At 39.1% G+C, this 24,952-nt stretch overlaps 1 protein-coding gene across 4 annotated transcripts in view; it reads left to right on the forward strand.

Moving 5' to 3' along the window:
- Nucleotides 1-3,196: 3,196 nt before the first annotated feature.
- The window catches only part of EXOC4 (exocyst complex component 4), an 828,468-nt gene continuing 806,712 nt past the window's right edge, over nt 3,197-24,952 (forward strand). For 3 of the 4 annotated variants that reach the window (XR_009209424.1, XM_032761777.2, XM_058426854.1), the window contains exon 1: nt 3,205-3,306. Coding sequence is in view for 3 of the 4 variants with exons in the window: in XM_032761777.2 (XP_032617668.1) it covers nt 3,221-3,306 (86 nt within the window). In the remaining variant the exon portion in view is untranslated. Of the gene's footprint in view, nt 3,307-24,952 lie in introns of all 4 variants that reach the window. The other variant, XM_032761776.2, reaches the window with a different exon arrangement.

Consider the following 24,952-nt stretch of genomic DNA (forward strand, 5'->3'; position numbering starts at 1 on the left):
GAGGTGGGCAGATCACCCGAGGTCAGGAGTTCAAGAACAGCCTGGCCAACATGGCAAAACCCCATGTCTACTACTTGGATGGCTGAGGCATGAGAATTGCTTGAACCTGGGAGGCAGAGGTTACAGTGAGCTGAGATTGAGCCACTGCACTCCAGCCTGGGTGACAGAAAGAGACTTCGTCTAAAAAAAAAAAAAAAGAAAATCAATTGATCATAGATGAATAGGCTTATTTCTGCACAGCTTATTCTACTATATTTATCTATGTGTTTATTTTTATGCAAGTACCATGCTATTTTGATTACTGTGGATTTTTAGTAAGTTTTGAAATCAGGAAGTGTGAGACCTCTACACTGATTTTTTTTTTTTTCCAAGATTGCTTTGGCTATTTGGGGCTCTTTTAATTTCCATATGAATTTCACGACCAGTTTTTCTATTTCTGCACAAAAAGCCTAGTGAATTTTGATCGGAATTACATTGAATTTCTAGATAGCTTTGGGGAGTTTGGCCATCTTAACAATATTAAGTTTTCCAACCCATGAACATAGATGTCTTTCCATTTATTTGAGTCTTCTTTTATTTCTTGCAGCAATGTTTTGTAGCTTTCAGTGTAGCCGTCTTTCACTTCTATGGCTAAGTTTATTCGTAGGCATTTTATTCTTTTTGCTGCTATTGGAAATGGAATTGTTGTGTAAATTTCCTTTTTGGATAGTTTATTGCCAGTTTACAGAAATACCACTGATTTTCTGTTGCTATTGATTTTGTATTCTGCAACTTTGCTGAATATTTTATTAGCTCTAATAGTTTTTTGTGTGTATTCTCTAGGATATTCTATATATAAGATCATATCATCCAAAAATAGATATTGTCTTATTTCTTCCTTTCCAATCTGGATGACTTATTCATGTTCTTGCCTCATTGCTCTGGCTATAACTTGCAGTACTTTGTTGAATAGAAGTGGCAAAAAAATGGTTATCCTTTTTTTGTGTCTAATATTAGTGGGAAGGGTTTCAGTTTTTCATCGACTATGATGATTGCTGTGGGTTGTTCATAAGTACTGTTTATAACCTATAAGAAGTTCCCTTTTATCCCTAGTTTTCTGAGTGTTTTTATTGTGAGAGTGTTTTGGATTTTGACAAAGCTTTTTTCTGCAACAGTGGAGATGATCACACTTTTTATCCTATGTCCTGGATTCATTTTTTTTTTTTTTTTTTTGAGACAGAGTCTCGATCTGCTCTGTCGCCCAGACTGGAGTGCAGTGGCGCCATCTCGGCTCACTGCAAGCTCCGCCTCCCGGGTTCACGCCATTCTCCTGCCTCAGGCTCCCGAGTGGCTGGGACTATAGACGCCCGCCACCACGCCCGGCTAATTTTTTGTATTTTTTTAGTAGATATGGGGTTTCACCGTGTTAGCCAGGATGGTCTTGATCTCCTGACCTCGTGATCCGCCCGCCTCGGCCTCCCAAAGTCCTGGGATTACAGGCATGAGCCACCCGGTGCCCGGCCTGTCCTGCATTCTTAACCACTAGGCCCAACTGCCTCTCCCTTTCTCTATGAATTATTTAATTTTATAGCCCACTTTTTGTACTTATACCATAAAAATCTTTTTTTTTTTTTTGAGACAGTTTCCCTCTGTTGCCCAGGCTGGTGTGCGGTGTGGAGTGGAACGATCTTGGCTCACGGCAACCTCCGCCTTCTAGGTTCAAGCAATTCTCATGCCTCAGCCTCCCAAGCAGCTGGGATTACAGGCACGCACCACCACGGTGCGGCTAACTTTTGCATTTTTAGTAGAGATGGAGTTTCACCATGTTGGCCAGGCTTATCTTAAACTCCTGGCCTCAAGTGGTCTGCCCGGCTCCGCCTCTCAAAGTGTTGGGATTACAGGTGTGAGCCATCGCACTTGGCCCAAAAATCTTATTTTCTTTAAAAGCCATTAAAATTATGATTTCCAGAAACTATATGTTATTTCCTCATTTGAATGTTACATAATTTATTTAATACTTCTGTGTTATTTCAAAGATGTCAATACTCTATCTTTATTTCTTTAGAAACAAAGTCCCTAGAACTGGAATTACTGGGCCAACGGTTGTGAATACTTTTATCATATCATATCATGTGTGTGTGTGTGTGTGTGTGTGTGTGTGTGTTATCTTCAACTAATTTTTAAAAATGTGAACTTCTACCAGCTCGATGTCTATTTAATAAAAGTAGTCGATGTGTTCTGAGCTTGCTGTTCCACAACTCCATGACCTCTGAGTTAGTTTGCTTTCTATTCCTTTAAGTTCTTCAATCGTTATTGCTACTGAGCAGGCCACCTCCTTCCTTAGTTTTGAATTATTATTATTCTTGTTCCTCAGTCTAACCACTTTCCACGCACACTCTGGTCTTGTTTGTTTTGTTTTGTTCATTTGGTTTTATGAATTAATGACTAAACCAATGGAACCAAATGCAGGAAATACTAAAAACTTACTGGTAAAAGTATTAACACAAATGTGCATTACTACTAAGTATTTCATTTAGCTTGAAAAAAAAGGAACCTGTAGTGTGGTCTGTTTGTTTTTCGCTTATACTGTCTTTTCTTCATCAATATTCATTTGTTTATTCCTGCGTGTGTGGTTTTAGGACTATCTGGAAATATAGGAACATTGGGAAAAATTGAACTCCACATAAACCTAATGTAGAAACATTAGTTTTACAGAATACTAAAGAAAAGCATTTCTGCTTATATTCATTTTCGTATTTTATTGGATTTTTAAAAAAATCACTTGCACTTAAGGCAAAAACTTCGCACATAGACATCCGGCAGAGAACCCCTCTTTCATTTAAATACAAACCCTAACACATTTTGGCAACATCAGATAAATTTGATTTAAAGCCTGACAAAATTCTAAAAGCAAGGAAGCCGAAAAAAGCTCGAAGTCACAATAAAGATAAATGAAGACGCTCATTACAAGACTTAGGAAGTTGCAGCTGGTTTAGCTTTCCTGCGCGCCCAGGAGACGGAGAAGGAAAACTACGACTCCCAGAGTGCTTAGAGCGAACACGCGCGTCGTGGCCTCAAAACTTGCTCCCTTAGTCCCGCCTCCTCACTTCAGTGATTGGATTTTCCACTTCCGCGCCTCTGGAATTCTCTTCACCCATTGGTGGAGACTCCAGTGGGGTCAAATACAGAATTTACGCACCCTTGGCTTCCTTGGAGCCTAGCGGCTCTCCCCGCGTCCAAGATGGCGGCAGAAGCAGCTGGTGGGAAATACAGAAGCACAGTCAGCAAAAGCAAAGACCCCTCGGGGCTGCTCATCTCTGTGATCAGGTGAGGGAGGCAGGAGGCAGGGTCTGGGGACTGGGGGCAGCGGCTCGACCTCCGCTTTGGAAGGGAGAAGGGTTAGCTGGGTCCCACCCTGCTCTCCCTTCCCTTTCCTCCTTGCCTCCCGCAGCCCCTCCCCAGGGCTCTAACCCCTCCCCAGGGCCCCAGCAATTCTCCCCCACCTTTTTTTTCTGTGGTTAGCTATAGAGAGAGGAGCCCGCCTCAGTCTTTTCTTTAGGGGCAGCACCTTCTATTACAGTCCCGGGACCCCAAAGCACGCTATTTGGGTTTGGTAGAGAAAACCAGGTGTAAAGGTGTGTTTATTGATTCCTATAATGCTTATTTATTGTTTGCCTGTAGCAGCACTCACTGAGAAAGGCGTCTTGTTTCCTGGACTTTGGGGTGTAAGGCCTTGGAGTCCGGAGACTCCTGTCACGAGTTGCAGATTTGTGTTTTCACACTCTGGATACTTTCAACCACCTGTGCGTGGCCACAGCCACAAATACAAGAATCTGCAGTGAGCTGGTTGGAGGACTGGGTTTGAAGGCACACATCGGTTTTCAATTTTTTGCTCTGCCTCCCCATTCTGGTCCATTCCTTAAAAAACAGAACCAAACCAATTTGAAATTATCCTCCACACGCTGCCCCTCTGCACCTCCCAGAAGATTAGGGTAGGGGTGGAGTGGGATTGGTGGATCTTTTAGGAGCTTTTTTAAAATAAGTGAAATATATTGAGGATGGGGGAACCCTTTCAAGAACCTTGGATATGATACAGGAACTGACTAAAACCAATCTAAATAAAATTTATTATGGCACGTTTTTTACGTTGTTGGCATTTGAATTTCAACTCATTTATTTTTCATAAACAAACACTCTATTTTTCCCCACCTATGCTAAACTTTTGTTTGAGTTCTTGCAAGGCTTCTGGAATGTATTGATCATCTTTTCAAAACCCAGGGCCCAACATTATCTGGTAGGTACTAAGCACTTCAATGAATGAATATATCAAACCATTAGAACAGCTTACCACTCACTGACAAAGACACATCTTATGGGTCTTATTTAGGAGGCGTTAAGATTATGGCCTATTAAATCATTAATTTTCCTTTGGGCTTAAGAAAAAAAAAATATCTGTGTGGAAATGCTTCATATACTTGGTAGGCCATACAGAGGAAGTGCTGTCCTATTGTGAATCTATAGGCCCACATTCTCGCTGTGACAATACGCAGGTGGTGTAGATGTATCTCATGATACTAAAATTCCAGTAAGAGTGTTTGTTGTTTCCCATCTGAATTTGCTGTGGAATTAGAATACGAGGGCATTATTTGGATCCTTTTTTGAACTTATTTGTTTTTTCTACCTTATAGTCAACATTTATTTAAACAATAGGTATTTAGTACCAGTTGATAGTATGGTGTCTGGCACGTATTACATATTTAATAATATTTGTTGACTGAATGAGTAAATGCCCTGAGTTTTGCAAAGATGAAGCAGGCACAGTGTTACCCTTGAGGAGAGTATAGTTTACCTGGGGGATAAAACATGTCAGTAAAAATGATGACATGAGACTACGAGAGAGACATGAAATGTTATGGAAATCCAGGAGGAGTGGCTGTTTCTAATGAAAGTGAAATGTGTCATCTCATCTGTGTACTTTTGATTCTCCAGGCTGTTCCCATTTCTTTTATGCTACTTGTGTTTTCTTCAGGGCCAGTTGAATTTACTCTAAATGTCATATTTTTGAAAACAGCGTGAAAGCCAACCTAAAGCTTTTTTTACTAATGCTAATTCAGAACATACATTGCCTTTGTTTGACCATTCCTTAACGTTCTCCAGGAGGAACCCCGTACTGCTTGATGGCTAAGATTTTGTGGTTATCCATCCATCTCTTATGCCAGTTTATTAATATATGACCTTCACTTTATCACTGTGATTTAGACCTAGGCATTTTTTACTTTGATCTCTGTTGTGCATTATATTGCTTTTCTTTTCTTTCTTTCTTTTTTTTTTTTTTTGAGACAGAGTCTTGCTCTGTCCCCAGGCTGGAGTGCAGTGGTGCAATCTCAGCTCACTGCAACCTCCGCCTCCCGCGTTCAAGCGATTCTTCTGCTTCAGCTTCCCGCATAGCTGGGATTATAGGCGCGCGCCACCACACCCATCTAATTTTTGTATTTTTGGTAGATACAGGGTTTCACCATATTGGCCGGGATGGTCTCGATCTCTTGACCTTGTGATCCACCTGCCTTGGCCTCCCAAAGTGCTGGGATTACAGTCATGAACCACCGTGCCCAGCCCTCATTTTTCTACTTTATCCTTGACCACCTCAGATCACTGAATAGCACTTTTGTTACATATTTTTTACAAGCATGGTGTAAGGGAATGTCTAGACCTAGTATCCTGGGCAAGTTTAGTAAGGCTTGGGATGCACTGTTATATATGACCTTAAGACCGAATGGTGTTGATGTTTGTATTTCAACATTTCTTTGAGTCACAGGGAGATTTTGGCGTTGGAGTGAGGATGTTGGTACCTATAACTTCCTGTTATTTCCTTCCTAATATGCTTTTGAACATACCCAGTGGTTTAAATTTTATACCCAGTGGTAGTGAATGAGAGGACAATGGTAGTATTACTTTGGTGTTTGGGATGGGGAATGGCGGGAAGAGTCCTGCGGGTAAGAGAACCAGCAATGTGTATTTCTTGTTAGTAAATTGTGCTGTCACTTGGAAGTTGCTTCTTGTATTTCTGTTCAATTTATGTCCTTTGTGTTTCCCTTCTTGCAACATTGTATTCATTTACCTTTTTTTTTTTTTTTTTTTTTGAGACGTAGTCTTGGAGTCTCGCTCTGTCGCCCAGGCTGGAGTGCAGTGGCGCAATCTCGGCTCACTGCAAGCTCCGCCTCCCAGGTTCACGCCATTCTCCTGCCTCAGCCTCCTGAGTAGCTGGAACTACAGGCATGCGCCGCCATACCCGGCTAATGTTTTGTATTTTTAGTAGAGACAGGGTTTCACTATGTTGGTCAGGATGGTTTTTATCTCCTGACCTCAGGTGATTGGCCTGCCTCGGCCTCCCGAAGTGCTGGGATTACAGGCATGAGCCACTGCACCCGGCCTGCATTCATTATTCTTAATTCCTCATATAAAATTTTGATTATCTCCTCCTATCTTTAACGTTTTTTGCAAATTCTCTCCCAAAGACTATAGCTTTCCTGGTTGCTTTGGCAATAAGCCACAAAAAGGGAAACCCATGTTAGGCTCGTGTTTATAAGGTCTGAGCATTCCTAACATGTACCGGGTACCTGCTAGCTCCTTTCATGTTTCCATGGACTTATTTTGTCACAAAATAAATTACCAACAGTTAGAGAGTCTACTTTCTTTTGAAAAGTTTGATCGGTTTAGCTTTTTAAAAAATATCTTTTTTAAAAATATCTTTTTGTATCACTGAGTAGTATTCTTTTTTGAATACTGAATGTTAAAAATGCTCCTTTAATTCTCTTGCTCACATGTGTAAAAATGTCATTTCTGTACTACATTATGTATCATAAAATTTTGTATTTTTTCAATGCTTTTCCTAATGGTTGGGGTAGCATTTATTGTTAAAGTAATTTTTAATATTGTATTCAAAAAACTACAGGTGGATAAGGGTTTGACTGAAGGACAGAGTGGGGTAGACATGGGGAATATCCAAATCTCATCGCTATTTCCAGCCCTTATACTAAATAGTTAAATAGTGACTCTTTTGCTAGTATAAAGTATTTAACTTTAAAGCATTTAAAAGCCAAAAATAAAGATAAAGTATAGTGTAATTGTAATGCAAGTATTATATGATTTTTTAAGTGTTTTGAGACTCAAATAAAAATGCTTAATTATTTAAAAATTATCAAATAAAAATATTTCAGGGCAGTCAGATGTTTCAAAGGGTAGACTTCCAGGGCTTTACAGAAGAGGCCTTCAGGCTTGTGAGGTGGGGCTTTGGTGAGGGGACATATAGTGACTGGGATTCAGTTTGTCGGAGGCTACAGCCAACTGCAGCTTTTGGTTTTAAGTCTTGCCACTGGCCCTTTAAAAATGGAACTAATTGGGGGGACAGAATCCTGATTACCTGCTCATGTGTGATGTACGATGTGGACAGTTTTACACACACACAGACACACACCTACTTTTCTGTTGACCTGCTGATGTAAGATTTGGATGTTTTATACACACACAAACACACACACACACGTGCATACACACATACAATTTTTCTACTTTTCTGTTGATTTCCCTTGCCAACCTTTTGTTTGGTGGGAAGTCAGAGGAGGCAGCCTCTCTAGATGGGAAATAAGAAAGATGGCATTTTGGAGATATTTTATTTCTGTGAGTTCTTGTCAGATTTTTAATTGGGAAATGTGTCTGCCACTTAGGTGATTTGCTTTCCAATTAAATGTTGTCTGTCTTTAAAACTTGGCCTGTAATAGCCAGTTTAATTGGGAAGACAAACTTTGGTTGTGACTTCAGGAGACCTTATTGAAACCTTGGAGCAGACTTTTGAAGACACACTCTGGTTACAGATGTCAAGGAGGTTTGAAGGCAGTGGAAGGCTCACGTTTTCATCAACTTTTATGTCTTCACAGAAGTTGAAATTTCAAAAACTTAGAAAATCCTTTTTTGTAGACACCTGTTAAATTCCCTTCCTCCTTGGAGAGTATTTTGGTTAGCCCTGTGTTTAATTCAAAGTAAACTTTGTTGAAGGGGTCCAGGCTTTGACCAGGGCTTTGAACAAACAGCTTTGAGGTTCGTGACACAGTTTGTGGCAGGAAAGGAAAGTAGTCACTCTGTTCTGAGCCGAGTCGTGGAAGTTGGGTTAGGTGTTAATGTTCTTTCCATCACCATCTCTTCTCTTCATCTGAGCCCATCACATAATGGTTTTTTGGTTTCTAGCTCTGTTTGTACCCTGGGACATCTTGGCCCTACTGATGCTGTGTTCTTTGAAAGTTACTACTAGAATATGCAGAAACAGTGCTTTCAGGAGGTCCTGGGATGTCTGGCAGCATATATGAATGTAAGGGGCAACACAATTCCCATACTCTGGCTCAGAATTAGTGTCGTGGACCCACGTCTTAGTGTACCTTGTGTAATTGTTGACACTGGGATTTCCTGAAGGCTTTGAGGCCTGTAGTATTAATGGTGGGTGATGTGGTCAGGTTTCTTCAAGCCATTACTTGTACATAGATGTGGTCACAGCCTGTGGTGAGAAGTTCTGTGGTGGTTTGTTGTAGTTGAAACTTGCTGTATTACCTGTGTAACCTTGGACCAGTTACTTAAAACCACCGTGTCTTAGTTTCCTCATTTGGAAAATGGGCTAATACGATCTGTGTTTTTTTGGAACATCACGTGAGATGAGAGTATATAAAAGTGCCTAGCACAGTTTGGCACACAGTAGGCACTCAGACGTTCATTTCCTCCTTTCTAGGATCTGTATCCTCTTTTGTTAAGAAGATTCTTTTGATTTTAATACATTTGCCAGCTAGCAACCAGGCTATAATGTTAATTTTCCACCAGAAACAACCTTGATGTGTTGACTAGAGTGATTCCATTTGTCAGGATGTTGTTTTTGTAACCAGGATATCTTGTACAGCTGAATTAAGATATTAATTATTTGGTAATTTGAGAGTCAGCTAAAGAAGCTAGATTTAAATGTATGTATGTATGGTTATGTGTGTATGTAAAACATGTAAAATATAAACACACATAAAGTATAAAACATTTATTAGATTAAAAGACTACAAACAAGCAAATCAAGGGGCCCATACTCTGTTGAGATAATCCTTGTTGTCCTTTTTCCTTGTTGTCCTTTATAAAAAGGACAACAATATTGTATATTGTACAAATTTGTAAAGACTAGAGTCATAGGAACATTGTCCAGCAATCTCATTTCCCAAAATGTTACCTGTTTTTCAGGTTTTCGTATGGATCTTGTCCGTGTATATACATTTTTAAAAATACTGCTATACAGTCTTCATAGTTACATAAGTTTGTTAAGTGGAGGAATTAAACATATACAGAACAATAGGGAAGAAAAAATCACCCATAGTTTCTTTTCTTTTTTTTTTTTTTTTGAGGCGGAGTCTCGCTTTGTCACCCAGGCTGGAGTGCAGTGGCGCCATCTCAGCTCACTGCAACCTCCACCTCCTGCGTTCAAGCGATTCTCCTGCCTCAGCCTCCTGAGTAGCTGGGATTACAGGCACCTGCCACCACTCCTGGCTAATTTTTGTATTTTTGGTAGAGACAGGGTTTCACCATGTTGGCCAGGCTGGTCTCAAACTCCTGACCTCAGGTGATTGGCCCGCCTCGGCCTCCCAAAGTGCTGGGATTGCAGGCGTGAGCCACCATGCCCGGCCCACTTGTATTTTCCTCACCAGCATTATCCACTGTTAATACTTTAGCTTCCAGTTTAAGAAAAAAAAATCACACTATTGTTTTAAAAATAGTACTCTCATGATAAATAATTCAAACAACGAAAATGCAGAAAAACGGAAAGATGAAAGTAAGAAAAATTATTTCAGATTTTATCCTCTATAAGTTATTATCATTGATATTAGATGAACCTAATTCCAGACCCCTCCCTTTTCTGTGTGAATGAATGTGTGTATATGAAATGTTGATGGCCAGAAATAATTTTTTATTAAATATGGGATCTTACTCTATATACTAATTTTATTTGTTTTATTTATTTATTTATTTATTTATTTATTTTTATTTTTTATTTTTTTTGGGACGGAGTCTCGTTCTGTCGCCCAGGCTGAAGTGCAGTGGTGCGATCTTGGCTCACTGCAACCTCTGCCCCTCCAAGTTTAAGCAATTCTCTGCCTCAGTCTCCGGAGTACCGAGGATTACAGACGCGTGCCACCACGCCTGGCTAATTTTTTTGTATTTTTAGTAGAGACGGGGTTTCACCATCTTAGCCAGGCTGGTCTTGAACTCCTAACCTCGTGATCTACCCACCTCGGCCTCCCAAAGTCCTGAGATTACATGCGTGAGCCACTGCTCCCGGCTTGTCCTCCTTTTTGAGGTATACATGTATATGCTAGAGTGCACAAATCTTGTATATGGCTTGATGAATTTTTACCTTTGTAACCACTGTCCAGCTGGAGATACAGAACACTTCCAGCATCCTAGAATGATCCTTCTCTATCATTTTTTTCCAGTACTTTTTTTTTGTGTGTGTAAGGATATCCATTTCCAACACCACTTGTTAAAAAGACTATCCTTTCTTTATTTGCTTTCTTTTGCAACTTTGTCAAAAACCAATTTACTTTATATGTGTGGGTTTATTTCTTGACTTTCTAGTCTGTTCCATTCATGTTTATATTGATAATAATACTGCACTGTCTTGATTACTGCTTTTTTAAGTTCTGAAGACATAGTGTAAGTCCTTTAACTTTTTTTTTTTTTTTTTTTTTGAGACAGTGTCTTGCTCTGTTGCCCAGGCTGGAGTGCAATGGCATGATCTCGGCTCACTGCAATCTCTGACTCCCAGGTTCAGACGAATCTCCTGCCTCAGCCTCCTGAGTATCTGGGATTATAGGCATGCGCCACCACGCCCGGCTAATTTTTGTATTTTTGGTAGAGACGGGGTTTCACCATGTTCGTCAGGCTGGTCTTGAACTCCTGACCTCAAGTGAGCCACCTGCCTCGGCCTCCCAAAGTGCAGGGATTACAGGCGGGAGGCACGGTGCCCGGCCCCTTTAACTTTATTCTACTTTTTCAAAGTAGTTTTGGGGCTTCTAGGTTGTTTGCATTTTCTTACAAATTTTAGAATAAGCTAGTCAGTTTCTACAATAAAACCTGCTGGGATTTTGATAGGGATTAATATATGGAATTGACATTTTAATATTGAGTCTTCTGATCCATGGATGGGGGGTATATATCTCCATTTAATTCTTCTTCAGTTTATCTCAGCAACTGTGTGTGTGTATATAGATTTTAGTGTCTAGGTTTATATGTCTTTGGTCAGATTTCTATTTTAGGCCACTTCAAGTTGTGCTACAGTTCATGGAATGTTAATGTTCATTAAAAAATGCTTTTTTTTTTTCTCCTGGTGTTTTGTTTTATATAGTTTGTATTGCTATGCTAGTTCACTAGTCTTTTCTGCTATTCCTAATCTCTTGTTAATCCCATCTAATATTATTTTTATCTTAGATTATACTTTTCAATCTAAGATACAGAAGCTTATCTTCTTTATCTGGAAGTTTGATTTGGGTCTTTTTCATGTCTATGCTTACATGTTTAACTTTTCCTGTAGCTTTGTGAACAAATGGAATATGGGTATTATAACAGTTTAATGTGCTTGCCTACCAATTTTATCATCTGTGTCATTTCTGGGTTTCCATTGATTAATGTTTTTCCCTCTTCTTTTACCTGCCTTGTGGTTTTTTTTTTTTTCCTTTTTGAGACAGAGTCTAGCTCTTGCCCAGGTTGGAGTGCAGTAGTGCGATCTCTGCTTACTGCAACCTCCGCCTCCCAAGCTCAAGTGATCCTCCCACCTCAGCCTCCCAAGTAGCTGAGACTGTAGGTGTGTGCCGCTGCGCCTGGCTAATCTTTGTATTTTTTTTTTTTTAGGTTTTGCTGTGTTGCTCAGGCTGATCTTGAATTCCTGGCCTCAAGCAATCCGAAGGCCTCAGCCTGTGAGCTACCACACCCGGGCACCTTGTGGTTTTTGAGCTGATGCTAGACATTGTCAGTTTTATCTTGATGGTTGTTGGTTTTTGATATTTTTGTATTCCACTATTCTTGAGCTTTGTTCTGAGATGTGGTTAAGTTACTTGGAAACAATTTGGTCTTTTCAGGCCTTGTTTTATGTTTTGCTAGTTAGGAGCAGAGCAACATTTAGTCTAGGGCTAAGTTTGTCTCACTACTGTGACAAAATTCTTTTGATTATTCCACTCAGTACCCTAAGAATTATGAAATTTTTTCACTCTGGCCTGGGGGGCTGGGCACTATTTCCAGCCCTGTGTGAGTTCAGATCATTATTTCCTCTAATCCTTTCAGGTTGTTATTTTCCTGGCCTTGGGTAGTTACCTGTCACACGTGTGCTGATCAATACCCAACTGATGACTGTCTACAGATCTGCAGACTTCCCTGTGCAGCTCTTTCCCATCTCCATTACTGCCCTGTAGATTCTAACCACCTTAATATGCAGTGTTTTGAAACCCGTTTTGTTTATTTGTTCATTACTTTGTTGGTCCCTATTATTTCTTCTGGGCCTGAAGTAGAAGTCCATCAGTACTTCCTATTTAAAAAAAATATCTCTAAAGGTACTATTTTGGATTGTATCTTCTCAGAGAGGAAGAATAAGATATTCAAATATGCTGTTTAAAGCGATGGCAGCTGGGTGCAGTGATATGTGCCTGTAGTCCCAGCTACTCTAGAGGCTGAAGTGGGAGGATTGCTTGAGCTCAGGAGTCCTGTTGGGGCAGCATAGTAAGCCATGATATAAATTATGACCTTGGTCTTTATAGTGGCCAGTTTTTTTATGTGCTAGGGGTTTAGCTTTGAAAAACATAGGTGTGTACAGTTTAACAGGAAGTAATAAGGGAAAATTCTTGTATTACGTTTGACACTGTTGGTAAGAAAATAAAATATTTCAAGATTCTTAGGAGACCCTTTTCTGACTTTTATTTATTCTTTTAAAAGTATAAAGTCTTTGTCAAAATAAAGTAGAATGTAATTAAAAAGTGTTTTTCCATTTAAAACCTATTCATTGTGCTGAATATTATGGAAGAATTATACTAAAAATATCACTTGAGAGCTTGTTAGAAATACAGAATCTCAGGTCCTACCTGACTTACCTGAGCTGAATCTGCATTTAAACAAGATTCCCAGGTGATTTGAAAGCACAATAAAGTTTAGGTAGCTTCTAGAACAAGAAACCCCAGGCTTGAAATGTTCTCAACACATAGAAATGATAAATGCTAGTGATGATGGATATCCGGAATACCCTGATGGTTTGGCTGTGTCCCCACCCAAATCTCATCTTGAATTGTAGCTCCCATAATTCCCATGTGTCATGGGAGGGACCTGGTGGGAGATAATTTAATCATGGGGCGGGTCTTTCCTGTGCTGTTCTCATGATAGTGAATAAGTCTGATGAGATCTGATGGTTTTATAAATGAGAGTTCCCCTGCGCAAGCTCTCTCTTGCCTGCTGCCACGTAAGATGTGACTTTGCTCCTCATTCGCCTTCTGCCATGATTGTGAGGCCTCCTCAGCCATGCTGAACTGTGAGTCAGTTAAACCTCTTCCCTTTATAAATTACCTAGTCTCAGGTATGTCTTCACTGGCATTTTGAGAACAGACTAATACACCTGATTTGATCATTACATAGTCTGTGAATATTACAAAATCACATGTGTGCCATAAATATGTACAAATATTTTGCATTAATTAAAAGAGATACAAGAAGCCAATTGCAATTGTTAATTTTTTTTTTTCTGAGATAAACATCATATAGATATGTTTTTTAAAAAAGCATTCTGTTTTTTTTTTTTTTTTGAGACAGGGTCTCACTCTGTCACCCAAACTGGAGTGCAGTGGTGTGATCTCAGCTCACTTCATCCTCTGCCTCCCAAGCTCAAGCAATTCTTGTGCCTCAGCCTCCTGAGTAGCTGGGACTACAGGTGTGTGCTACCATGCCCAGCTAGTTTTTGTATTTTTTGTAGAGAGGGAGTTTCACTATGTTAGCCAGGCTGGTCTCACACTCCTGGCCTCAAGCAATCTGCCTGCCTTGGCCTCCCAAAGTGCTAGGATTACAGGTGTGAGCCAAGGCACCCAGCCAAAAGCATTATTCTTAAGCAGTGTATATGCTGAAATATATACCAACAAAAATGATATCATGTCCAGGATTTGCTTCAAAATAGTGAGAGGAGGGTTAGAGTAACTGGGGTTGTCCATGAAGAAGACTGGAATGTGTTGATAATTGTTGAAGTTGGATTGATCTGACAGATCTTTTTTTTTTTAATTTTTTTTTTTTTTTTTAGTAGAGAGGGAGTTTCACTATATTGGCCAGGCTGGTCTTGAACTCCTGTCCTCAAGTGATCTGCCTGCTTCGGACTCCCAAAGTGCTGGGATTACATGAGCCACCATGCCTGGCCTATTTGACAGATCTTTTAATTTTTGTACATGGTTGAAAATTTCATAAAAATTTATGTGTGTGTGTGTGTTTACATATGTATATGTTGGGGGGAGGGAAGATGGTGGGAAACAAGGTTGATTGATTGATGTTTTAATAGATTAGTATATTACAGAAGTGCTATATATTCTTTATGTCCTCTTCCCTCTCCCCTAGACACTTTAACAATAACATATTAAAGGGTCCCTGATTTCTGCATTTAAGAAATCTGCTTCAATTTGTGTAACCCAGAATTTCTGAAATTTGACCACATAACACCTCTTAATTTTTTGTAAAACATTGTTTCTGAGGAACTCACCAGAAAACAAGATCACTGTGGACAATGCTTGAAGAAGGATGTGGGGCTGCAATCGAAGTAGAAAAAGAGGTAGAGTTTGGTGAAGTAAGAGTAGGGGGTAGATTTTAAGTTGACTTTGTCAACCTTGGGCTCAGTTTTATGCCTTAGTGGGGTGATTTTACTTAATATTAGATAATGACCTTTGTTGCCTAAGAGATTTATAGCTTTTGGTCCCCAGAAGTGTTCTATAACTGACTTAATTGAAATATTGAAAAACTGTATGTGTTGGGTGTAGTAATTGGCCCTAAGTGCTGTCTGAAGCAAGACACCAATGCATTTTCAATTGACTTTAAAGCAAAAATTGTTTACTGTCACTTGATATTAAATACATCTCTTTGTACTGTTAGGGGATGTTGTTTTTATGCATCAGAAAACTTTTTCAGAGGGACTTGTCATTGTGAATTGCTATCAGTTGGGATGGGATTATCTTGTATTTTGCGTGCTCTAATAAGACATAATTAAGAAATAAGCAATCACGATGTATAATTGAATATAATAAAATCCGATTTAAAAGTGTAATGTAGATTTGGTTATGCTTTGAGTGAAGCCATATCGTACGTGATTATATAGTGATACACATCTTGAACATTTCTTTAATGTGTAATTTTTTACAATTAAACTCATAATTCTGAGTAACTCAGAATTATGATGAGGGTCTCTTATTTTTACAATTCACTGGGAGCATTTATAGACTATTCGTCATATACAAAATGTTCTGCTTAGAATAATAGGCTTGGAAGACTTATTTCTTAACTTATTTCTTTAGTGTTTATATTCTTAACTATCTCTTTTCCTCTTCAGTTTGTACTTTCACTCTATTCATACTTAGGACAGGCTTTTGTTTCTGTGATGACATAATAGGTATATGGTGCTGTCAGCCATTTCTTAGATTGGCCCTTTAGTATTTTAAAGGCAAAGAGAACCTGACTGTCACACTGTGAAATTAGGGCTGAATAGATACAATAACTTAACCTGATGTCTTCTGGTTAAAAGCAGTTTGGGAAAGAAAACAGGATTTGTGTTGTAAAGAATCACATCAGCTCTAGACTCTTTTTCTTGCGTTGGGATCAGTAGCAACAGGAATATTATGTTCTGTAAAGATCAGTAAGCTAATAATTACCTTTTTTTCCATCTTGGAGTGAGGTTCTGAAGCTAGTGAACTCTTCAGCATTTGTTGAGAGTTTATGCTTAGTTTTTGCTTTATGATAATGTGTTAGAATATTTTGTAACTAAATCAGGATGACTCCTTCTCTATCTAGTACTCTTTACATTATGCAGTTCAAGAAATTTCACTGGGGCCAAGGTTGCGCCACTGCACTCCAGCCTGAGCGACAGAGCTAGACTCTGTCTAAAAAAAAAAAAAAGAGAAATTTCATTGGAATTGTCCCAACAAGAGAGAAGGTAGCACTGATTGGGTGGTTCAGGTGCTCGATGAGTAGAAAAGGCAGGGATTCGGTGACATAGTTTATCCACTTAGAGGCCCATTTTGAGTACTTTTAAGAGGGGTCACTGAGATTTGATTCTTATTGTAGATTGTGCTCTGTAGAGCCGTTGCTTCCTGATAAGTGATTTTAGGATATGTGAAGCTCTACTTGTAATTAGTTTTTCTGAGTTGCTTGAAGGGATTTCCATTAATTGTTTTGTTAATCTTTATTATTCCTGGAGGAGAGGTCACTGGATGCCAACAAGGAATGTCTTTAGTAGACAATTAAGCCCATTAACTGTTTTCAGAAAGCATGACTTACTGCTAACTATTCTGCAGGTGTCGCCAAAATTCAGATGTATTACATTAAATATTTCTTATAGCCGGTTAATTAGTTTAGTTATCTGGGGCTGTATTAGGCAGCTAATTCTTGTGGATTTGCCAAGAATCTGTGTTGCTTCTGACTAAGGAGAGTGACTGATAACATCTATCTTGAAAAATTAACCAACCAAAATAACACTGCCTGTGTTTTAAAGTGTGGTATATTAGTCTGCTTGGGCTGCCATAACAAAACACCAAAGACTAGGTGGCTAAACCAATAGAAATGTATTTTCTCACCGTTCTGGAGGCTACAAGTTCAAGATCAACCCACCAGGGCTAGTTTCTAGAGAAGCCTCTCACTCTGCTTGTAAATGGCTCCCTTGCTCTGCTGTCACATGGCCTTTGCTGTGTAAATGTGTGGAGAGGGCTTCTCCTTCCTTTTCCTTTCTTCTAAGGACATCAGTCCTTTTGGATTAAGGCCCACCCTTCTAACCTCACTTAACCTTTATTACCTTCTTTGTAGGCTGTGTATCCAAATACAATAACATCGAGAGTCAGAGATTCAACATTTGAATTTGGGAGGGACACAGTTCAGTTCATAACAGGTGGTACCCTGGGCATTCTTATTATTTTGAAAAAATATCCTAAACTGCTTCTAGAGTGACAATCTCTCATCACCTACAGGTAGTCTTGAGGCTCAGGCAAGAGCCCTGGTTAAGCTGTTAATTTTTCACAATTGTTTGTCAATCTTACTGCATGCTTTTCTGGCTTATATTAAAATTAATAAAACATAATTTGATCTATTTAGTCCTGTAAGTTCCTGAAATTCTAGCCTTAAATTAAAATGAATTGTTGGAAAACTTTGTACCTGGGCTATATTCAGATCTTTCAAAATCTCTTGGCCAGAATTGAGTTTTAATGTTATGTTCTTGAAGGAACTTATAAGAAATGGCCATGTAAGATTTGTGACTTTGTTTTCAGAAGATTGTTAAGGACATCTTTTACTATATTAGGTCTTCCATGTTTTTTAAGTGAAAGATTTCTTTTAGAATTTAGGACTAGTCCAAAATTTGCTTCCTTAGAGGAACTGGAATCCATAATTTTGAGAATGAGAATTATATCATGTGATGTGTCTCCTTTTGCCTGGGCTGCTAGGAAGCTCAGATTTGGTTTGGGGGCTCACTTCCTATTAACTTTGCTTGCCCATATGATCTGCTTCATTGTCTTTTACATTTATTTGGTGGTGTTTAGCTCTGCATCTCTTTAGTCCCACTTTCTCATTTGTATTTTACTTTTTATTGTTTATATTCTTGCACAAGCCATCTCACATCTTTTTTTGGGAAGAGGTGGGATATAATTAAAATGAAACTTGAATGTAGATATTGTTACTCAGTTTCACCATTAAATACTGGTTGAAAGGTTATCAGTCTTTGGCTGAGTGCTCACCCCCAAGTAGCTTCATAGAACACTCCGAGTAAAAGCTCACAAAGTTGGGCCTGGTCTGGCTCCCAGTTTTCTCCTTGATTCATTTCCTGTCACTGTCACTCTTCCTCAAGTCTCTAAAGCCACATTGACCTCCTTGCCATTCCATGTTCCTTGAGCAGGCTAAACACACCCTGTTTCAGGGTCTGTTCTCTCTGGAATCAGCTTCCCAGATAGTGCCCTTTCTCTCTCACTTTCTAGTAAGCTGTATTCAAATGCCATCTTTATCCGAGAGGCCCTCCCTGGCCTCCTTATATGAAGTAGCCTCCTTCCTCCTTGCGTGTCTTGGCTTTTGCGTAGCTGTTACCTCCCAGCTCCCCTCACTATAACATAAGCTTTATGAGGGAGGGATTGGTTTTGTTCATTGCTGTATGTATCTCTAGGCCCTTAGAACTGTGCCTGGTGAGTAATAGATACTTAGTGAATATTTGTTGAATGAATAAGTGAATTAAATAGGGTCACGAGCAACTATCTGTTCTTTTCTACAGATTTTTGAGCATGCATTTCATGTGAGACAATTTAGTTGCAATTGTTTCTTAAGGCTGGGAACTGTCCTCCATGACCTCTCTAGATCCTGCATTGCACTGCTGCTCATTACTTAGCTTTTACTAAGCACTTAATGTACCAGGCACTGTAAGAATATAGAGAAAAGGTCTGATCTCAGTTCAGAAATAAATATCCTCAGGAACTTTAGAAAGGGGTAGGCTTTAGGGGGTTTGGGCTAACAATGTTGTGATTCATAGATTATTTATTTTGTTCCCAATAATATATCAGCCAACACTTCTGTCACACTTTATATTTTCAAAGCACATTCACACATTTCTCCAGTCCTAACAATATCCTGGTGAGGCAGGTATTCTTATTATCTTACCTGTTTTACAAAGAAAAAAACAGACCCAGAAATTTAAGTCACTTACTGAAGGTCAAGCAACTTGAAAGTTGTAGAGCTCCGTTTGAATCTGGGTGTTTTAAAATTCCAGAACCTATGTTCCTTTAATGTGTATGTGGATGGCTCTTGTTTGATATACTTGATGAGGTAGTAAGGGACTTTCTCGGTGTATTCCTAATGGTGTATTGTAGATTTGGGTTTTTCTTTTTGTATCCTTTTATTCCACTTGAGTGATGAGTCAGTTTTGGTGACTGACCTTATTTTCACAGGTGTGCTTTTTCCTTTATTTGATCTTTCTTTTGTCTTTAAGAACAATACTGACTTTTATGTATTTTCTCCTGTCTGGACTCCATTACTCTGTTAAGACCAAAGTGAAAGCAAAATTGCTCCACAGAAGGAACTAGTGATGATGACTGGTTATTTTCCTTTCAAAACATTTGATCGGCTACACTGAAATACAGAGGCTAGTATGAAAATGGGAAACAGACAAATTCAGTTTTAGATCTCCAGTTATTTACCCTGGGTTTTAATGCTTGTTTATGGGACTCACTTGGAGCTCATGGTTGTGAATCCACTAGAACTTAATAACGTTTGTTCCTACTAGATGTTGTTAACAGTAGCTTTACATGTGTACCGTGGTCCTTTTAGCCCTTTAGGTAAATAAATTCCTTCCTGGGGATTAATTAGTCATGGTTAAGATGTAATTCATCATGCAAAATATCAGAGCTGTCTTAGTGAAAAATTCTTAATGATCCAGAAATGTCTTTGTGTCCAGCTTAACTGGAATCTAGTTTATTGTTTTATGTTTGTCCATGAACTTGACAATAGTTTATAAGTCATAGTCGTTTTGAGAATAGGAATGGAAAAAAAATTTAGAGTGATTCAATAACTTGAATACATCTTGGGTTGGGAACTTTATACCATTTGTCCTTTGATCATGTCTTTTATTTAGCTCATGCTTTTAAATCTTGCCCAGATTCAAGACTGTTATTACTAGAAAAGCTGCTTGGTGCTCTCTTTCCATCCCTGTCTGCTGTTCTCTTTACATGTGAACTGTGGCTTGATGAGAGGACATGTCCTGCAGCTCAGGAGTTGAAGGCAGGAAAGATAGGATTTTGTAACATGTATAGTAGAAAGAGCATGGATTTTGGAGTCAAATATACTTAGCTTTAATTTCAACTCTGATATTAACTATGTGCATGTGTGTATTTTACTGATACACACTTTACTGATAAGCCTCTGATTCCTTATCTGTAAAAAGGCTGGTGATAATATTTTATTATACTAGACTGCTTTGAGGATTGTCTTAGATTAGGTATGCAAAATAACCACTGTATTGCCTGGTGTATTATAGATGCTCAGTAGTTTGTATCCTGTGCCTCACCTTCACCTTCCTTTCCAAACATGTAGAACACAGGGATGCATGTAAATTTCTGCATTTAGTTTTAAAATTTCACAAGTGGAGGATGAGTGAGAGTTGACTTGTCAGCACTTAGTGTCAAAGGGATCTTGGATAATTTTTGGACTGTATTTTTAAAAATGGAATGTAGTTTTAGGCTATATTATTAGAAATATAGTGTTCATGTTGTGGGATATAAAACCTCTTTCTGTTTGGAAGTATGTTGTGTTCACTTCTCAGCATATCTGAGAGGCAGGTTAATGAAGCCATTAAGAGCCATATGGCCCAGGTTTGAGGTCAGACTCTGCTCCTTAAAGACTGTGCCTTGAATAAAAAACTCCATCTTTTTATTTCTACAAAGAGGGATAAGTATGGTACTGATATGGTTTGGCTGTGTCCCCATCCACATCTCATCTTGAATTTTAACTCCCACAATTCCCACGTGTCGTGGGAGCAACTCAGTAGGAGGTGATTGAATTGTGGGGGTGAGTCTGTCCTTCGATGCACTGTTCTTGTGATAGTGAATGAGTTTCACGAGATCTGATGGTTTTAAAAAGGGTAGTCCCTGCACAAGCTCTATTCTCTTGTCTGCTGCCACGTGAGATGTGCCTTTCACCTTCTGCCGTGATTATGAGGCCTCCCCAGCCACGTGGAATTGTAAGTCCAGTAAACCTCTTTCTTTTGTAAATTGCCCAGTCTTGGGTATGTTTTTATTGGCAGCATGAAAATGGATTAATACAGGTACCTACCTCATAAGGATGTTTTTGCAATAAATTAATTATTATGTGTAAGCCACTTAGATTAATGCCTGGCACATAGTAAGTTCTATGTGAGTGTTACCTGTTTTTGAGGGGACTTCAGATGAAAGCAAAAAGGATGGTGGGCTGCTGGAAGTCATGGTGTAGAAGAAACAGTTGAAGAAACTGGAGGTGTTTAACCCAAGAAAGAACTATTGAAAGGCCTTTACCATTTAAAGGGAAATTTTATGGAAGAAGGAATAGACATTTTTTTGTGTTACAGAAAAAGATGAGACTAGGATCAATGGGTAGAAATTCTAAAGAGGCTGATTTTATTTTATTTTAATGGAAGGCTTTATAATAAGTAAAGCTGTTCAAAACTGCAGTGAATTGCCTTGTGAGCTGGTAGAGCTCTGCATTGCACAGAGGCTTAGAAGGCTGAAGAGAGGTTCATGACCTGGCTGGTGGGGTGAGCTCAATGACAAGTATTCTCTTCTGCACTGCTGTCTGTTCAGGTTAAGGGACTAGTGATAATCCCACACTGAAATTTGCTGGGATTTGCTAGCGTGCATGAGAACTTTCTCCCTAGAATTAGTCAGCTCTTTCATGCTTTGCTTTTTTTTTTTTGAGATGGAGTCTCACTCTGTTGCCCAGGCTGAAGTGCAGTGGCACGATCTCGGCTCAGTGCAACCTCTGCCTCCTGGGTTCAAGTGATTCTCCTGCCTCAGCCTCCCGAGTAACTGGGACAACAGGCACGGGCCATTGCGCCTGGCTAATTTTTTATATTTTTAGTAGAGACAGGGTTTCACCATATTGGCTAGGCTGGTCTCGAACTCCTGACCTTGTGATCTGCCTGCCCTGGCCTCCCAAAATGCTGGGATTACAGGTATGAATCACCGCGCCTGGCCTCTTTCATGCTTTTATGGTTTATCATTTATTAATTTTTATTGAATATTTATCTCACACAAATATTTATTGTCCGTGACATTGTATTTCTGGTCTCATATTGCAGAAAAGAAAACAGAGTTTGGAAATAAATATTCACTGCCTACTATTGCTTGGCACCATGCATTCAATCCTTGAAGGAACCCAATGAGTTAGATTTTATTGTTATTGGGAGACCATTCTCCTCTGGGCTCTTGTGTTTCTGAAGTTCTTGTGAGCCAAGCACTGATTGCCCTATGTTTTAGGTTATTTTGCCAAGGATGTTTGTTTAGGAAACAGCGTTGGAAGATAGAGATGGTCTCTCACTCCAGAGCAAGGGGCAGATGTGTTTCCAGTCCAGTCTCTGAGCTTAGATTTGGTTTTTGGAGCTCGGAGTTCTTTTCCAGAAGCTGCCTATGTGGGCAGGCTTCTCTTTGGGCCCAGCTGCCTAACCCTTGTGGGACTTGGGGGCAAGGGGAACTGATGTGAACATGCTGCACTTATGCCGCTTGCTGTGCTATGAGTGTGATCAAGTCTTTTGGACTTGAGGAGCTCTAGGAGTTTTGTGTCTTCTGCCAGCACCTGTGAAACTGTGGCTAACCTCTTAGCTTGCGAGTAGAATAAAATCTCAGCCTTCGCCATTCTTGACATTAAGGAGGAATAAAATGAGAATCAGAGAGTTTAAACCTAATGCCCAGGGTTAAGTGATCTAGTATTTGAGGGTGGTGGGATTTTGACTTTTGTCTTCAGAGGGTGTACTTTTTATTATGTTATGGAAAAACGCTATTGCCGTTGCTGCTGCCATTACTACTGTTATTACTAGAACAATAATAGCTAACGACAACAACCAACATTTGTTGAGTGCTAATGATATACCAGGCCTTGTTTGATCTCATTTAATTCTCACTAACAACCCTGTGTGGAAGGTATCTTAGTATTTTCACTTTATAGATGAGCAAAATAAGATGCCATTACTAAGGTCATGAGTAGCCAGTAGGGTGGAGCCACAATTCTAACCCAGGCAGCTTTACTTTGCCTGAAGAGACCCCACTCTGTAGCTGTTAGGAGTGCAATCTGAAAGCAGACCAACCTGAGTTTCAAATCCCCTTACTATTCCTAACCTTCATTGTGTGAGGTGGTGTAAATTAATTTAACCTCTTTAAATCTCAGCTGTTTTATCTGTAAAAAGAGGGGAGGGAATAATAATAGGACCTACTCCAAAGGCCTGTTACGAGGATTAAACATACATTTTATAAAATGTGCAACACATCTGGCTCCTGGCAGCTAGTAAGCCTCTCTAAATATTAGAGGCTATTATTACTTTTATTATCCTTGCTGCCTTCCTTTTCTCTAATTAAAAAAAAAAAAGCTTTAATGGTTTTGCACTCTGAGTTCTATAATGTAAATATTTTTCTCTAAAGACAAAATATTCATCCTAGTTTACATCAAGAGGACACATTTTAAATATGGGGCAAAGCTGGCACAGGGTATTTCTTACATAAATATTTTCTTGAAAAAGGAAAATAGGAGGCAGAACCCCTGGTAGACCAAATTTGCCTTCTAATCTTCATTTTAGTAACCCTTTCTATTCCCTAAATAACTCCTAATGATCCGGTAATGTGTTAACAGTGACAGCTGATGCCAGAGAAGGTGTCCTCTCTGGGCCTGACATTTTCCTTAATGGTAATTCTAACTAGTTAAGGTAAACAATGTGAAATGTTTGGCATATTTTTTCCACAAATGGTAGTGGAGCGGAAATCATGAAAAGCCTTGTAAAGATGGCAAACCAATCTAGTATAGCTTTGACAATTCTGTGACTGCTGTTACAAGGGGAAATAATAGAGTTAAACATCTAGGAACCCTTACCTTTGGGACAGTTGATAAATTGAAGGCGTTTTCTGATTGTGCTTTACTTTAGATTAACAGCCTGGAAGTTTTCAGATTTAAAGAGCGAAGTTGTGTATCATTAAAACAACAAGAAGGCATGATACATGCTAAGCTGCTCTGTACCCAAATATTGCAAGTAATCTTGGTAGCTCTATCTTTGAAGCCCAGTTTCGCTTACATTCTCCACTCTGATTTACTTTAATAGTCAAACACTTGGGTGGTATTCTCTACCTGCAAGAAACCTTGGGAGTAGTCTCGTTTAGGGTCACCAGTTTACAGATGAGGAAACAGGATCGCTCATGTAAAGGCTTTAAATCAATTCTTGTGGTTCCCAGTAGTGTTCCTTTCCTGAGCATCCCACACTGTCCTGAGTGGCTTTTGCCCTTCCCTTCATTGCCTTTGTTCCTGCCATCCCGCTACCCGTATTCATGATATAGCTGATCTTTTGGCATTCCTAACACCTAACAAAAAGAATTGTAAAATTCTTTTTGGAGGTTAGATTGAAGTCAAAGACTGGCCTGAATTTCCCTATAAATTGGAAAAGAAGTTTTATATATTGTGTGGCTCATGAATTAAGATCCTTTGCTCTAAATGACAGTTCAGAGCAGACTATTGTACAGTATTTTGCTTGCAAATATCTAGAAGTGGGTATGTGATTAATTTGCTGACAGACCATCTCTGAAAGCAGTTCTAATGATGGACTTATAATTGATGGCATCCATCATTGAGAACCTAAAATATCCCCCTCCCTAAATTAAAAAAGATAAATGAAATAAACTAGGCTGAATGGATAAGCTGACAAATCTGAGGGAATTTAATGAAACTCTAAATTACCACAGCCAACAGATAAGAGGAAAAGGTTCCTTTGTTACTGATTATAATACTAAATTAAAAAAATTATTCGAGAAAGATAGTAGAGGAAACAAAGATCTGTGGTCCATGTATCAAACGAAATTATTGAAATATTTTTAATAAGTATATCTATCTCATTCCCTGGTTATTGTTGATTCATATCAATCTTGTTCATATCAATCTTGTTAGTGCTGTTGGAAGACTAGTAAGTGCAGGAACCGTCCTGTAGGAT

Source organism: Hylobates moloch, unplaced genomic scaffold, assembly GCF_009828535.3.
Source record: "Hylobates moloch isolate HMO894 unplaced genomic scaffold, HMol_V3 SCAFFOLD_1, whole genome shotgun sequence".
Classification (NCBI taxonomy): Eukaryota; Metazoa; Chordata; class Mammalia; order Primates; family Hylobatidae; genus Hylobates; species Hylobates moloch.